Consider the following 17,052-nt stretch of genomic DNA (forward strand, 5'->3'; position numbering starts at 1 on the left):
ACAAAATGAAAATAGCGAAATTAATTACTGGTAATACGAAATCGACAAAAAAAAGGTGCAACTGGGATGCAGCGCGGAAAAGCATGCGTAAGCCAAACGATTAATTCCTTTGTTTTTGCTCCTTATATGCTTACCACAAGTCCAAACCTACCTTGTCAAATATAGAGTGGTTTTCAATTGAGTGTCGAAAGTACTTTCGCTTTTGCTTTGGTTTTGCATTACTACGCTCTGTGATTGGTTAACAAAACTCGCGCCACTTTCTCAACCAATGGGAATCCAAACCAAAACCAATTGTGTTTTGGCTGCACGCGCTTTCCCGCGCTTCGCGCCAGTTACATGTATTTGCTTCAAATTCTGATTGGCTCGTTGTGTTGTTTACATCTGTTGCGATTGGCCAGAATAATTACTTTGGTTATTGTTGTACGACACTCAATTGGAAACCGCTCTATGACAACAATACTACGGCTTAAAACTGGACGAAAACGTACCTGGTTAACAATGCGGCATTTTTCATGAATAGCATTGGTGACCATCTCTACTAAACCAGTGGCTCTTGATGCACAGAACGAATTAGGATCATCAGACTCTCTGTGTGTGAACATAAACAAAGCTGTTAATATTTACGAAAATGTGATATGAATAAGCGGTTTATAAACTTAAGCTGCAGTGTAATGAGTTCGCCACAAATGACATTACAATTACAATATTTCAAACTGAAGAAAAAGTCTTTAAGGCTGTTCTTTGACATGAAAACTGGTGAGACGTATTTTCTTTACAGCTGCTGTTTATTATGCTGTACAAGGTGATACTAAGTTTTGAGCCTGTGGATGAAATCCTAAAGTGTGACCATTCAAATGAAAGCTACTGAGCAGAACTTTCCTGTGGTGCTTTTTATTATGCTGTACAAGGTGATTCTAACTTTTGAGTCTGTGTATGAAATCCTAAAGTGTGACCATTCAAATGAAAGCTATTGAGCAGTACTTTCCTGTGGTGCTGTTTATTATGCTGTACAAGGTGATTTTAACTTTTGAGTCTGTAGACAAAATCCTAAAGTGTGACCATTCAAATGAAAGCTACTGAGCAGTACTTTCCTGTGGTGCTCTTTATTATGCTGTACAAGGTGATTCTAACTTTTGAGTCTGTGTATGAAATCCTAAAGTGTGACCATTCAAATGAAAGCTACTGAGCAGCACTTTCCTGTGGTGTTGTTTAGTATGATGTACAAAGTGGCTCAAACGTTTTAGTCTGTAAATGAAATCCTGAAGTGTAAAATGAACGCCAAGTCGAAGTGTTATGAAGTGCTCTTTATTAATCACATAGCCTTTTGCTAACTTACCTTCGATGGAAGAAGATCGTCACTTTGTCATCAAATATTCTCATCACAAGCCAAAACTGTAGGTACTCATCTGCCATTCTGGGACTCAGTTCTTCCTGACGTGGTGTGCCGCTGTCCTCTTCCACATCCTCTGCCGTGGTGCTGCTGGATTCAGCCATGCTACTTTCTGCTGAAGGTATGATGAGCTTCTCTACAGGGGTGCTGCCGGCTGAAGACGTAAACGAGCTGTCTTTAACAGGGGTGACTGGCTCACCCTGAAGAGGCTGCTGTTTCCCTACTTCTCCAATATGCGGGTGTTTAGAGAGTGAGGTGCCTTCCCCATCTTGAATCTCCCTGGGGTGTTCTCCAAGATGCGGGTGTTTAGTAGGCGGGGTGCTTTCCCAATCTGGAATATCCCTGGGGTATTCTTCTACGTTAATAGTGACTGTTGTTGGTCCCAGGGAAGTCTCTGAATCATTGCTTTCTTCCTCTTGCACAATTGTATGTTGTTTGCCTGAGTATATAGCCAACAGACCATCGTTTACTGCCGCGGTTTTCGGATCTTGCATACTCTTCTCTTCCGCTTCTCCTGTTTCAGCATTCACAACAGCTTCTGCTTCGATTTGCTCGCTTTTCTCAAGGCTGGTTGGTCCAGAAATTGGAGTTGTTGCACCACGTACATCATTTTCTTCATCTGGTGGTTGGTGATCCTCTTTAGATGGATCGCTTGAATTCACATCAAGAGCTACTGGCGAACCATAGGCAACCTGCTTCTCAACGAAACTAAATGAAAAGTTGAAAACAAAATGAATGCATTATTCAGACATACTGAAGAACTGCTAGACTGTCTAGAATTGATAGACCGACCAACCAATGACTGACGGAATGACCAACCAACTAAATAACTGACTGACTGACTGACTGACTGACTGACTGACTGACTGACTGACGGACTGGCTGGCTGGCCAGCCGGCTGAGAGACAGACAGACTGACTGACTGACTGACTGACTGACTGAGTGACCGACCGACTGACTGACTGACTGGCTGACTGACCGACCGACTGACTGACTGACTGACTGACTGGCTGAGAGACGGGACAGACAGGCAAACAGACAGACAGACTGACTGACTGACTGACTGACTGACTGACTGACTGACTGACTGACTGACTGACTGACTGACTGACTGACTGAGTGACCGACCGACTGACTGACTGACTGACTGACTGGCTGACCGACCGACCGACTGACTGACTGACTGACTGGCTGAGAGACGGGACAGACAGGCAAACAGACAGACTGACTGACTGACTGACTGACTGACTGACTGACTGACTGACTGACTGACTGAGTGACCGACCGACTGACTGACTGACTGACTGGCTGACCGACCGACCGACTGACTGACTGACTGACTGGCTGAGAGACGGGACAGACAGGCAAACAGACAGACAGACTGACTGACTGACTGTCATTCAAGCATCAAGCATTCATTCCGGGTGCACTATAAATGGGAACTTAATTTTTAAATAGACGTTTGTTCCAGCTACAACAAAAGTCTATACATCTAAAGTAAATGAATCGCAAACTACCAGGTTGGACAAAACTGTAAAGACGTTTAGAAGAATTTCAAACTTTACAGTTAAAATTCATACGTCAATAATTCGCACCCTTCCCCCACGCAAACATTTATCAAAGCTGTTCCACCACCAAAAAGAGGCCCCAAGAATCCTTAAACCTTCAAAACAACTTGAGTTAGGGGGAGTGGAGAGAGACGGTTATGTTGTAGTTAGGGGTTGAGTACGGAACAAAGCTTTTCTACAATTTTGTTTGCGGTTTATTCCAGGGGATGGAATAATGTGCACATAATTTTGGTTTGTTACAACTAGTTTTGTCCTTGCCTAGTCCCTATACAGCTTTCTCCCAGGCCCTCGCGATCAATTCATTTCGGTGACGTAACCGAGGCCACGTGACCCGAGATGACAGACAGAGACCTAGGAACTAGGAAAGTTTTGTCTGTGACCGTACATTTACTGAACGGAATGTGCACGCAAACTTAGGAGATCTTAAATTATTGTGAACCCATCAAAATACCTGGTTAAATAGTAGTACTTTTCCACATTGTTAAGCAAGTACTCCGGCAAGTTCATTTTTTCAAATTCTTTCACAAACAGCTCTAAGCTCTGCTCAGCGCCATAAACAAACTGCAAGCGAACAAGACGGGAAATACAGGAAGGATGATCTTCGGACTGCTTAACATGGCTCTCCACTTTCTCCAGCATTGTTGTAGTGACTGGACCAATATGGCGCAGTTCGGAAACTATTTCGTCGTGCAGAAGCCAGCGGATGGCATCACAAGTGATATTCACTGCGTGGCGTTGGGCGTGGACAAGCCCGTGAAGGGGATCCAAGCTTTCACTTCTGGAAATGAATAAAAAACATTTTAAGTAAAAGTGTTTAACTGAACTAAAACTTAGTTATTGTTAAACCAAATGTTTTTTATACTTTTAAATGCTATTTTCGCCATGTTTTTGATACTTTAAGACGAAACCGTTAACTCTATTTTAGCCAATGATAAAATTGTAGAGTCGAACCTGTATTAAGCGAAACCGTTATCAAGCTGTCACCCTTTGTTAAGCATTCAGTTGTCAAAGTCCCGAAAATTACTTCCCTTGATTACAGTAATTTTGACCTCTATTGAGAGGCTACCTCTATTTAGCGGCCGCGTCACCCTTTACTAAATCCCAACGGGCTGTTTTTACTGTCTTGGCCTGTTTTAAACGGTAACTTTGTAAAAGTAACCACTCAGATATAGTAACGAATAGCGTGTCAGGTAATTGAATTTCTAACGACTTGCAAACACTGACTGTTGGATCTTGGCGTTATATACCGTGAAGGGATACAATCGTAATTATCATGTCAAAAGCGATGATTGTTTAACAAAAAAAAAAAGACTTGTTTCGACCCATGAGAAAATTTTAGAATGAAACCTTACACTTTGGCTACCGAGCAGTACATTCCGTGTCTCTTTAGCTTTGCAATTTCTGCCAAATGGAAACATTAGAAGACTTGGCAAAATCAAGTCTGGTACTCTTAGGGCCGATTTAGACGGTACAACTTTTGCTTACGACTGTCGCAGGCGATTTCTAGAGCGCGCGCTGCTCGCGGCATGCAAAAAATCGCACACAACTCTCGTCACTCAACATTGTCTATACCTACGATTGTCATGTTTTAAAATCCTACGACATTTTTTGGGACGTACACGACAGTCGTAGCCAGGTTGTAGGTTTGATTTACACGAGACAATTCGTGTCGTAAGCCTGTCGTAAGCTTGTCGCATGCGACAAAGTCTTACCGCGTAAATCGCCTAGAGAATAGAAAGCAAAAAATTCTCAGCTTGGAGCTGGATTACCCATCAATGTCATGCGAGGTGGCCTTGGAATCTTGCCGCCTGTAATCAAACAGGCCAGACCGTTTGTCCTGAGGAGAAAGCGACATAGGAGAGCTTGTACTAGAGAATGAATTTACGCGTGAAAGAGTACTGCGGGCCGAGGACTTGAGAATGGAGTAATCAGGCTCTGGTGACAGAGTCAAGCAGATCAGATCAAGGGTGATACGAACGGATGAACTGAAGGGGTCCAGGAATTCTTCATCATCTTCAACCTTCTTTATTATTTCTCCTGCGAGAAAAGAAAAATACAGTTGGGTAAAAATTAAAAAATTAAATTAAATGACCTTATTTAAACAAGAAGTTCCGATATAAAAGGGGCCTGGCCTGGCCATTCTCACCTTCAGTTGTCAATCAACCAACAGAGCGCAAACAACTGACAAACATGGGTCTTTTTCTTCGGCTTTTACCGATAAAATTGGCTTAGTTTTCATAACGACCCTTGTTAAACAAATAAGAACTCGATATCTTATATTGTTGTGGTGATATTCTAATATTTTCAGGCATATTTTGCAGAGGGTTCTTGAGTTAACAACTTGCGACGACTAAAAAGCGTCTTAATTTGCATCTCACGCCGACAAAGGTGTGAAATAAAGGAGGGGCTTGTCCTTTTATAGCGGAACGTCTTATTTAAGTGTCAAAGTATTTAGCACTGTAGCGCTTAAACAATAAAAAAAGACCATAAACGGGGTGAAAAATATGTCCTACTGTCAATCCAAAGTTTGACATGAATTAAAAAATTAAATTAAAGGACTTTATTTAAGTGTCGAAGTTTTTAGCACTCTAGCGCTTATTGGGGGCACTATAAATCAGGGAAATAAATATATAAACTGAACATAACATTGTTAAAAATCCCAACTGGTGGGAGGCAAACCAATTGGCTATTTACACTGAAAGCAAGGCCTTGGATTTGACAACGGGGCTACTGTGAAACAAATCCAAGTGGCCAGAGCACGACTTGAACCCAGGGCCTTCAAATTACCAGTCTGGCGCTCTAACCTCTAGACCACGCCACCTACCACCTCCCAGACTTTCGAAAGCAGCTATAGTAGTCGAGAACTGTTTCGAAGCATCTATAGAATCTAATCTCAGAAGCTGCAAGATGGACCTTGGCACCTGGCAGGCATTGGCAGAGGACAGATCTGCCTGGAGAACCACTTGTCACAAGGCTGTCCACACATTTGAGGAAATCAGAGTTGCGGAACTACAAGTAAGACGTGGTCAACGAAAGGCTAACGCCTCTCTACCTTCAACTATTCTTGAACACATCTGCACCGTATGTGGCCGGGCATGCAAATCCAGGATCAGTCTAGCCTCACACAAGAGACGCGACCGACCTAGTAACACAACCACAGACTGACTGCCGAACACTCATCTTTCGAGCGAAGCGAAAGGAGAGACCACCCTATAATAGTAGCTTAGTTATGATTGATTGACAATGCGTAGTTTGACATTGTTTCATCACTTCAATTATGTTTCCTTTTGTAACAATCCCGTAGTTAGTCCTCACCTAAGCAAACAGGCAGAGTGCTGATGGAGACAGGTGTCATGGGTTGTCCGTAGCTACTTCGGTCCTTCAGAGTACAGGTGAGTTGTAGGAAAAGTGGTGATTTGGAACGTTCGTCATCTTCGGCATCTCCTGTTTATCAAAGCAAGGGAAATTTTTGTTAACAAAAACAGACCCTTCTCCAAAATGGCGGCCGAAAATTCAAATAAGTTCAAATTAAAAACTGATACCAGCACTAGAGAGAGCACTTTTGCTTTGGTAACCCTGCAAAGTTTCAGCATATCAGGTGTAATATCAGCTGAGAAAATGTAAGATGAAAAATGAAAAATCTACAGGCGTTTGTATGACTGGGGGTATGACGTATACCCCAGTCATACAAACGTCTGTAAATTTGTCAAATTTCATCTTACATTTCTTAAGCTGATATAACACCTAATGTACTGCAACTCTGAAAGGTTACTAAAGTAAAGGTGCTATTTCCGGTGCTGGTATCAGTTTTTCATTCAGTTCAATTTTAACTCATTCAAATTTGTTGCCCGGCGCCATTTTGGAGAAGGGTCTGTTACGCTTCACTCGCTAAACTGAACAAAAAGAAGCAAAACCTTCCATAACGCCTTCTTTTAACTGTCTTAAAAATTTAGTTATAGCTGGTTGCATTCCACTTTTCATCGCAAGATTAAACGGAATTGAGATCGGCTAAAACACAAAAATGTTGCGTTAGAGCCACGCCGTCTATAGATCATATCATTTTTACCCTTTAACACCTAATATCAAAGAACAAATTCTCCTATCTTGTTGCCATACTTTTCTTATAAAAGTACTGAGGAAACGTTATCACATGTCAAGAATCCCCTTGGATGATCATATCCTTAATTCTCATGACCTCAGGGGTTCAATAAGCATTAATATTACAACGACAAATTTGATACTGATCAATGTTAGGGCTTAAAGGGTTAATGCCCAAATAAACAAGAGCGAAAGTTAACTTGAGTTAATATGAGTTTTAATGACAATTTGACACAATTCAAAACTCTTTGAAAGTGTGCAAGAGTTTATGGTAGCGCTTCAAAAACTCATTAATAATTCATAAGCCCATTGACCTATCAAATGGTCGATAAAACATCACGTGCAGTGTTTTTAAAACCCGATTAAACCTCCTCCTTATTAGTATGCGGTGTTTAATGTTTTTCTCGTATGCTAATTTCCAACGTTCACAAAAGCATCATTGTTATGAACTCTCTTGACACACGCTTTTCCAGGAATATTTTTGAAGCCGTCCAAAAAACTGGCAGCAAGTGTTTTATCGGGTCTAAAACTGATAAAACACTGCTGCTCGTGTTTTAAACAAGCTGTAAGACAAATGAAGGAAGAAGATAAAAGAATAATCGACAACAAGTTTATATCACCTTCAAACTCGCTACTGCTGCCGCCCTCGCTTTCAAAATCAGACAACTCATCTTCCATATCATTAAATTGAGGAAAAGATCCATCATCTTCTATCAGGATGCCTGTGTCAACGTCATCAAAGGTATCCGATGCAATGTCGCTGTCTTCATCCTCAGCGACTTGGTCTGCGTCATTTGTTTCAGATTCGGAGAAGGACTCGGGAACAGACTGGTAAAACAGGAATAACAGGTTATGGTTACGAAGGTGATGTAGGATGAGTAACCAAGGTCAAGGATCACTTGATGCAAATTTTTACGTTTCGATGTTGGAGGACAGACGAAAAGTAGCGACAAAGCGTGAATTGGAAAGAATTGTGGTTTTGCATTACTACGCAAAACTTGCGCCACTTTCTCAACCAATGGAAATCCAAACCAAAACCAACTGCGACACGATTGCACGCGTTTTCCCGCGCTTGGCGCCGGTTACATGCCATTGCTTCGAATTCTGATTGGTTCATTGCGCTGTTTACATCTGTTGTGATTGGTCACGGTAATTACTTTGCGTTCGGGTTTACGACACTCAACTGAAAAACGCTCTATTAGTAATTACCTAAGTAGTAGTAATTACCTATCGTAGGTATTACCTACGATAGGTAATTACCCACCTGAATTACTAGGTAGGTAAACACTGCTGAAAATGGATCTAGCGAAACACAACAAAACACGTCATGATGGTGATACCTTTCTGGGTCCATCAGATAGCTGCGGGCAGTAAAAGAAGAACTCCCCGCTGGGAGGCACAGCTTTGAAGTATCTACCAAGTATTGTCATGAACTTGGCTGTGATGGACTTGTGGAGTCCAGAAACGGACTCACAATCGCCAAACAAAGTGTTCTTCAGGTCTTTGACACGTTCCTCCGTACTAACAACCAATGGCAGGGAAATTGGAACCGATTGTAGCTCCTCACTGATTCGCGCTTGTCTAAACGCTTCTTCACTTGAATTGTTCTTGACATTATGCCCACAAAGAGTGCGGATAAACTCTGTGATGTCTACTTCGAGGAAGTTTTCCTCACACGCATCAACCGCTGAATGAACGTCTCGCATGCTTACTTGTTGTCCACGTTGTAAGCTTGAAAATGTTGACGATACAAAGCTACGAAAGAATAAATCATGCACGGCACTGCAGTGAAGGAGAAGATCTTTGGAAGAACCAAACCGACCTTTGGTTCGGCCCTCTAAAGATCTGGGAACCTCATCCAAGTTGAAAGGATCGATAATAATGGCAGCTGCATACTGGGTAAAATCTTGGAAGACGTCCTCGCGTTTCTTTGCCTCTTCTGACGTCACCTCCGTATCAGACTTGTTGTCAGGTATGGATATCAGGGCTGACATGGGGCAGTCATAACAATAAATAGGAATACTAAAATTGAAAGAATCACTGTCTTCATTTGAAGCACGATCATGAAATACGGACTCGTCATTGATGGATGTGGCATTCTCCTGAAAAGTTACACTTTTCCTCTCATCTTCGTTGCCCGCCACAAGCTTTGGTTTTCCTTCAGAAGATTCCAGGGACGTTTGGTCATCAGACGTTGGACGGTCGCCAGTTGGCCGAATGAATGCAAATGAACTTTCATCTCTCCCCACAGTCGGTGTTGGTGTCGGAGTTAAGCTGCTATCTGCAAATGTCAAAGAGGTGAATTCATTATGTTTTTCATTAAGAACGCTCCTTCCTTCGCAAGGGTCAAACTTCGTTTAAAAGCAGAACTTCCCTGTGATGATGTTTACAATTCTTTAAGAGATGGTTTCTGTGAGAAAGTCCTAAAACGTGACCGGTCAGTATTCAACTCAAACTTACTGAGTAGAACTTTCCTGGGGTGTTGTTTGTTACACTGAACAAGGTGGTTCTTTCGAGTCGGTTGCGAACATTCAGATAAGCAGTAATGCCCGTCATGTTACATGTATGGCTACTATGTTGCACTCAAGAACAAATGCAAAAAGAAACAGTGGTTAAAACCATTTTTGGTTTCATAGTAATTACAACAAACCTTCCACAGAGCCTTGTGTCAGCGAAGAACTCAGCTTCTGTACTTTAAATTCACCACTTTCCTGTTTGGCTCCTATAGGACCCTTTTCAGGTCCATGTTGCGGGCCCCTTGAAGTGCTCCCCGTGCTAGAGCTCCTACTGCGTCCGTGCCGACACATGAGCCTCACATACTTAAAGCTTGCAGGCAGAAACGTCAGAATGAGCCGACCGGACCCAATTGCGGTCACGGCGCGGATGAAACACCTCCATTTGATCGAAGAGGCATTCTTGTTCCTTGCCTTTTTATCTCTGCTGCCTTCTTGCGATGGAGATTTGCCAGATTCTTCAGCTGGGCACAATTCTTCAGGGAATGGGAGAGGGATGCCATTTCGGTTCCTACTCTGAACATGCTGCGTGAATCGCTGACAGTCTGATTCCGTTAGGGTGACTTCACGCTCGTTCAAACGGCGTTCCATGTTCTCCAGCAGAAGTTTGAAAAGATTCTCATTTGGCGAATCGCTGTTGTCAACTGGAACTGAGAAATTGATAACTTGAAGTCATTGGCTAGGTTTCTTCTTGAAGATTTAACGACTTCTTAATTCAACGATTTCAGCATCTCTTAAGGACGGTGCCTACTATTGTTACTGCGCATACGTTCTGCGCATCTCGAGATAGTCGGGTTTCCTATGGGTGGTGCCTACTAATACGGGGATATTTCTGCGTGGTTTAAAACTACGCAGAGAAAGCGGAACTTAGCAAGTACTCTTGGTATACTAAAAGAAAATTGGGGGTAACCATGCATTTTTCAGAGATAACAAAGCTTCAATTGGGGAAAAACGCCATACATTGCTTTGTATTTTACTGCTTTTAGAATATTTGTCCCTAAATTATCTGTAAAAAAAATGCGTGCTTACCCCCCAACTTTCTTTTTAGATTTCAGTAGCCCTCGCTAAGACCTACTTTTCTCGCATAGTCATAAACCGCGCAAAAATACTTCGGTATTAGTAGGCAACCTCCTTAAAGAATTCTGAAACTGTTAATCAAAAAAGTTTCAATTAAGCTAAATTTTGAAGTAAAAGTTTGGTTTTATCAACAGAGTTGAAAAGGTAATTTGGTCATCGTGAAGAGAATCGAGTGTTGACGTTTGGAGTGTTAGCCCTTCGTCAGAGCGAATGTCCGACGAATCCATTCGCTCTGACAAAGGGCTAACGCTCGAAACGTCAGCACTCGATTCTCTTTACAGTGGCGTAATTACCTTATCAACGCTGCTGATAAACATTCGTTTCCACTCCGCACCGACGCAGCACCACAGTGTTTTCAGAAACTAACCCCTTAAGGACGGTGCCTACTATTGTTACTGCGCATACGCTCTACGCATCGCGAGATACTCGGGTTTCCTATGGGTGGTGCCTACTAATACAGGAATATTTTTGCGCGGTTTAAAACTATCCGGAGAAAGCAGAACTTACCAAATGCCTTTGGTATCTCAAAAGAAAATTGGGGATCACCACGCATTTTTCAGAGAAAATTAAGCTTCAATTTAGGAAAAAATCCCATACATTGCTTTATATTTTGGCGCTTTTTAGAGATATTGTTGCTTAATTATCTCTGAAAAATGCGTGGTTACCCCCAATTTTCTTTTTGGATTCCAATAGGCCTTGCTAAGATCTGCTTTTCCCGCATAGTCATAAACCGCACAAAAATACTTCGGTATTAGTAGGCACCGTCCTTAAATTTAGAAATAACCTATGAAAGATGACGGGAATCAAAGACGACCTTCGCAGTTACGTATTGCAGATGTGTCGCAGACTTCGGTAGAAAGAGAGGCTAAACCCACTCTCTCCCAAGAGTGCCATATGGCACAAGAGATCATTATATACTTGCTAAATACTGGGTCAAGTCGTATAACATTTGGACAGCAAATAGATCTGGGAGAGATCTGTACATTGGAAGCATAAAATCTTACCCCTCCTATATTAGACATGATTAACCACCCCTCCATTTGTTGAAACTTGTTCCTGTTACACTTTAAATACTTTAAATAAAGTCAACATCTGGGACGAAACTATGTACTGATATCTACAAATTAAGCTGTAATTTAGCGGTATACCCAGTATGTACGAGAAATGATATATAAGTGGTTTGTTTGTTTGTTTGTTCGTCTGTTTCATTTTGGATACTTCAATCTAATCTGTTATTTCTATATTTGTCTTTCCTTGAATGGTTTATGCAGTGCCAGAGTAAAACCTTTCAATTTCATTTGGTAGAGGGGTTCATAGTTGCCGTTTTACAAAAATATGGCATTTCCCGTTGAGAATGAACGGGTTAAAAATCTAAGAAATAAGGCTATTGAACTTCCACAAGCACATGAATACCTTGCGGCAATGACTCGATCAGGGACGAAAACACCATCTCCACTTGACGAGTCTTAGGTAGCAGACCAATTACATCAAAAGGAAATGGAACTTGCTCCACTACCCAGTTACTGTGGATTAAGGCTGAGTCCGCCTTGGGCACCTTGGCAATTCTCTGGGGGGTGGTCACAGTTTGATCGTCACTCATTGCCCAGAGATGATCATAGCTTAAGAGCGCTGATACATGTTTGACATCCACTTGAAAGATCTGGAAACAGAGACACAGAGACCATAGGAATAATGGCATATTGCAGTTGTCAATCATTACTCCAAGTCGTGTAAAGTCTATGGAATCCTAAAACGAAACCTTTCATTTGAAAGCTATGGAGCAAGACTTCCTTGTGGTGCTGTTTACTGTGCTGACTGTACAAAGTGTATTTAACTTAAGGACGGTGACTACTAATATCGAAGTATTTTTGTGCGGTTTATGACTACGCGGGAAAAGCAGATCTTAGGAAGGCCTATTGGAATCCAAAACGAAAATTGGGGGTAGCCACGCATTTTTCAGAGATAATTTTAAAAGCAATAATGTCTCTAAAAGCGCCAAAATATGAAGCAATGTATGGGATTTTTTCCTAAATTGAAGCTTAATTATCTCTGAAAAATGCATGGTTACCCCCAATTTAATTTCGAGATACCAAAAGCGTTTGCTAAGTTCTGCTTTCTCCGCATAGTTTTAAACCGCGCAAAAATATTCCTGTATTAGCAGGCACCGCCCATAGGAAACCCGAGTATCTCGAGATGCGCAGAACGTATGCGCAGTAACAATAGTAGGCACCGTCCTTAAGAGTATGTGCTAAAACCCGGCCATTCAGATAAAAGCTACTGGAAGTACTTCGCTGTGGTGCTGTTTATTATGCTGTACAAGGTGGTTCTAACTTTTGAGTCTGTGGATGAAATCCTAAAGTGTGATCATTCAAATGAAAGCTACTGAGCAGTACTTTCCTGTGGTGCTGTTTATTATACTGTACAAGGCGGGGCGGTTCTAACTTTTGAGCCTGTGGATGAAATCCTAAAGTGTGATCATTCAAATGAAAGCTACTGAGTAGTACTTTCCTGTGGTGCTATTTACTATACTGTACAAGTTCTGTACGGTTCTAAGTTTTGAGTCCGTGGACTGTGTGACCATTCCAACAAAAACGGCTACGGAGTATCCTACCATGGGACTGTTTATTACGCTACAACTGACAGTAAAGCCTTAACGCACCGCATGTGGAACTTGATTGTACTGCAGTCCTTCCAGGTATTTAAGCTCCGAATTCAAAACAGTCAAGGTGCCAAACTGAGGTTCGGCCCAGACCTCAGTAACCATGTTAAACTTTCGCTTTGTCTTCCCCAGTGACGGCTTTCCTTCCATGGCCCAGTCAGCAACAGATTCCTCCGCTCGATCTCCTTCAGAAGGCCGACGATATGGCGGGAATAGCACGTACTGAATGATGCAGGAGTAGAACTGGTCGTGGTCTTTGGTGTGGTCCTACCAAGGAAACAGACACGGCTTTCATTTTAAAGGGGAAGTGTCATGGGGTTTTCGACCACTTTTATTAAAAATGGTGAAATAAGACTTTCACATGGCTACAACATAATTCTAGAAGAATGAGAGGAAAGAAATCAACTCAATTCTTGAAATGAGGAACAACTCGTGATCTGTTCTAGCGCATTTTGGAAACAAAAATGCGAGAACTTGAAAAACGTTACCCTAACATTTCTCAAGTTTCAATCCATTCCGACCTACTCTGTCTCTGGGCAGAGACACTAATCGACAGTTTTCAGTATTTCACTGGGGTCAGATAATTTATAACAAAACTAGACAATTTTTTTTGTTTGTTTCTGTTGACAGACAAACATTTTTGGGTTTGAAATGACAGCAAATTCTCGTAATATTTCCCCTCTCAATAGTTAAAAGCCTTGGACACTTTTCGTTTAGCCAAAATTTTCACTTTCTGTATAACAAGTGAAAAGCGTTCCTTTCCATTCTAGAAAAAAACCTCATTTTTGATTACAAAGTTGCAATCTCATGATATGGCCCACGAAGCCAACAAAATGGAATGGAAATTTCGTGCAAATAAAACGGTAATTTCCGTTCCAATTACAAGTTGGAACGGAAAAATGGGCTACTTCCATATAATTTCGCCCAGTACTTTATCGGAAAAGTATGGGGAAAAAATTGGAGAATTTGTAATTCGACATTACGGGTAAAAGATTAAAGAGATATTTTGTCCCTGGAAAAAAATTTGAGATCGTAGGATCACGTCTCTCCAAGTGTGCTGACTCTTGGGCTAAAACATTCCTTAAGCTACGTGCACACAAGCATTTTAACCGTAAAAAAGTCTCCATTTTACGACTTTTATATTCTCGTGTTCCGCCAAGTTTTTCTTTAACGAGTTTCGTTACCAGCTTTTGAACAAGCTTGCTGACAACTTGTTCAGCCTTTCTCAAAACGCTTCTCGAGGAAAACGTACTCATGTGGAGCCAGCCATAATTTTTTTAAACATATTTATGTACCTTAACGGTTAACTCTTTTGCCATGGTAATTATTCCTGCACTGTTGTTCACGAAGTTGTATCCTTCCTGTAGTCGCAGCCTGGAAATTCAAGTTTGACAACAGTTAGAAATAAAAATATTCATCTACACGCTGTATGTACCTTCAGTCGAACCTGTATTAAGCGGCACCATATCAACTGGTCACCCTCTTTTAAGCAAATCCCTTCATTACTGTAATTTTTACCTCTATTCAGCGGTCAGTTACCAAAATCCTGAAAATTACTTCCCTTAATTACTGTAATTTTGACCTCTATTGAGAGGCCACCTCTATTAAGCGGTCGCGGTCACCCGTTACTTAGTCCCAAAGAGCTGTTACTATTGTCTTGACCTGTTTTAAACCGTCACTTTGTAAAAGGAAACCACTCAAATATCATTACCCTATAAGCAGAGATCCTTTCGATTTTCCTTGAAAAATCGGGAAGAGGATTCTTCTACAAAGATCGAAGGAATTTCAGGTTTCAGGATACTCAAATATAAGCGGTCACTAAGCCATTCCTCGAGGGTGACCGCTTAACCTTTAAGTCCTAAAAGTGATCAGCATCAAATTTCTCCTTGTAATATAAATGCTTGTTCAACCCCTGAGGTCATGAGAATTAAGGATATGATCACCCAAGGTGAATTTTCTTGATTTTTTAATAACTTCCCCCCAGTACTTTTATAAGAAAAGTATGGAGGCAAGATATGAGAATTTCTTTTGTTAGAGCGGATTACAATTGTGTGTCGTAAAACCAAAACCAAAGTAATTACTCCGGCCAATCGTAACAGATGTAAACAACGCAACGAGCCAATCAGAATTCGAAGCAAATGCATTTAACTGGCGCCAAGCGCGGGAAAACGCGCGCGGCCAAAACACGATTGGTTTTGGTTTGGATTCCCATTGGTTGAGAAAGTGGCGCGAGTTTTGTTAACCAATCACAGAGTGTAGTAATGCAAAACCAAAGCAAACGCGAAATTACTTTCGACACTCAACTGAAAACCGCTCTAACACAGGTTTGACTGTAAGTGTATTCTGAAACAGTCTGAAAAGAACGTGCCCTTACTTTGTCAGTGTTGACAGAACTCTAGCAACGTCTTCCGCACTCACAGCAGGCGAGCCTTCATCTTGCATGGTCCAAATCCACCGATGATGATGCAAATACTGACACAGCACCTTCATGTGGTTCTCGTTCGTTCGGTGCGCGTACACTCCTGTCAAACTAGGGTACACAGAATAGTGAGGCTGCTCCGGGAATGGAGTAAACAGATCTTCAGGAATTCTCTCATAGCGAACAAGGATTCTTTCTAGAGGTTTGTCGTACATGATCGAGCAGGGCTTCTCGATCGCCGATCGCTGACTTGACAACTGCGCAACACGTTGAAGGTTCTTCACTTTGGCTTGAGTTTTTGGTGGTTTGAAGTTCCCACCCAGTGGAGCTGTGATCTTTGAGAGCTTGGACTTTAGTTCTGATACAAGCTGATGTAAAGATATGGGAAATAAAACTTTGTAACGTCTCGAGTATTCTGGGTGAAGTACCCATACACTGAGTCTTAATACAGCTAACCCAAATGTTAAATAGTTTGCGTGAAGGGATCTTCCGAAATATTGATAAAGTAAAGTAAAGTAAAGTAATTTGTTTAATGTCAATAACACCTAGCAGGCCCCTGTCCCCTCCCCACGCTCCCCGGAATATAAGGTACCCCTTTTGGGCGGAGCCTCACCATATAACCCACTACATGGATCCTCCCCCCCCCCCCCCCCCCCCCCCACTTAGGCGCCAAATATACCACCCAAATTTCGAACAATAATTAAATTGTTTCCACTGACCTCATGACGAATGTTCCCAGGGCATCCTCCAAGAAAAGCTACCTTGATGACAATGCAGGGACCTCGCACTGTGATCCGTGCGATGCAGAACGAGAACGGGGCTTCCTCAGGATTCTTGCTGTATGAAACGGAGTGAAAATCATTGATAACATGGCACACAGAAAGTGTTTTACAAGTAAATAAATAGAGCAGAATTGCGATAAATCAACTAGCATTATTTCAGACTTCTCGCTAACTTTTATACTTCGGTTTGTTATAGTGATTTTTCACGGTAGCTTCTAACTACTTTAACAACATACTTTTATATATTCCTTCCATTCTCAAAGCCTCACAAAGTGTAAAGCTGTCACTTCCTGCTAATTCACAACATCACTAGAAAGATTTAGCATCGCGTATACGTGAAACGCGTACGGCAAAAATTACCACGTGATCACGATTTTCCCGCCATTTTTCGCGTTTGCCGGTTGTCGTTTCTACGTGAAAACAGGCTATTTCGCGTTTGCCGTCTACGTGAGAAATACGTAAGTATTTCTTCATATATTTCTTCCTATATTGTTGAAAACAAGTACCCCAATAACTTTTCCAGCAAATCATACTAGGGCAAATTAA

The 17,052-nt window shown here is 41.7% G+C and overlaps 1 protein-coding gene across 3 annotated transcripts in view; it reads right to left on the reverse strand.

Annotated features, from left to right (window-relative positions):
• The window catches only part of LOC146462553 (KICSTOR complex protein SZT2-like), a 79,536-nt gene that overhangs the window by 38,849 nt on the left and 23,635 nt on the right, over nt 1-17,052 (reverse strand). For 2 of the 3 annotated variants that reach the window (XR_014857062.1, XM_085085262.1), the window contains exons 24-36: nt 16,444-16,561; nt 15,680-16,092; nt 14,601-14,679; nt 13,306-13,572; nt 12,060-12,306; nt 9,707-10,219; nt 8,397-9,337; nt 7,677-7,884; nt 6,274-6,402; nt 4,728-4,995; nt 3,410-3,736; nt 1,337-2,098; nt 489-588 (exon numbers count right to left, since the gene is read on the reverse strand). Coding sequence is in view for 2 of the 3 variants with exons in the window: in XM_085085262.1 (XP_084941388.1) it covers nt 489-588; nt 1,337-2,098; nt 3,410-3,736; nt 4,728-4,995; nt 6,274-6,402; nt 7,677-7,884; nt 8,397-9,337; nt 9,707-10,219; nt 12,060-12,306; nt 13,306-13,572; nt 14,601-14,679; nt 15,680-16,092; nt 16,444-16,561 (4,372 nt within the window). In the remaining variant the exon portion in view is untranslated. The remainder of the gene's footprint in view (nt 1-488; nt 589-1,336; nt 2,099-3,409; nt 3,737-4,727; nt 4,996-6,273; nt 6,403-7,676; nt 7,885-8,396; nt 9,338-9,706; nt 10,220-12,059; nt 12,307-13,305; nt 13,573-14,600; nt 14,680-15,679; nt 16,093-16,443; nt 16,562-17,052) is intronic. The other variant, XM_085085263.1, reaches the window with a different exon arrangement.

The sequence above is a fragment of the Pavona decussata genome, unplaced genomic scaffold (genome assembly GCF_977016875.1).
Source record: "Pavona decussata unplaced genomic scaffold, jaPavDecu1.1 SCAFFOLD_186, whole genome shotgun sequence".
Taxonomy (NCBI): Eukaryota; Metazoa; Cnidaria; class Anthozoa; order Scleractinia; family Agariciidae; genus Pavona; species Pavona decussata.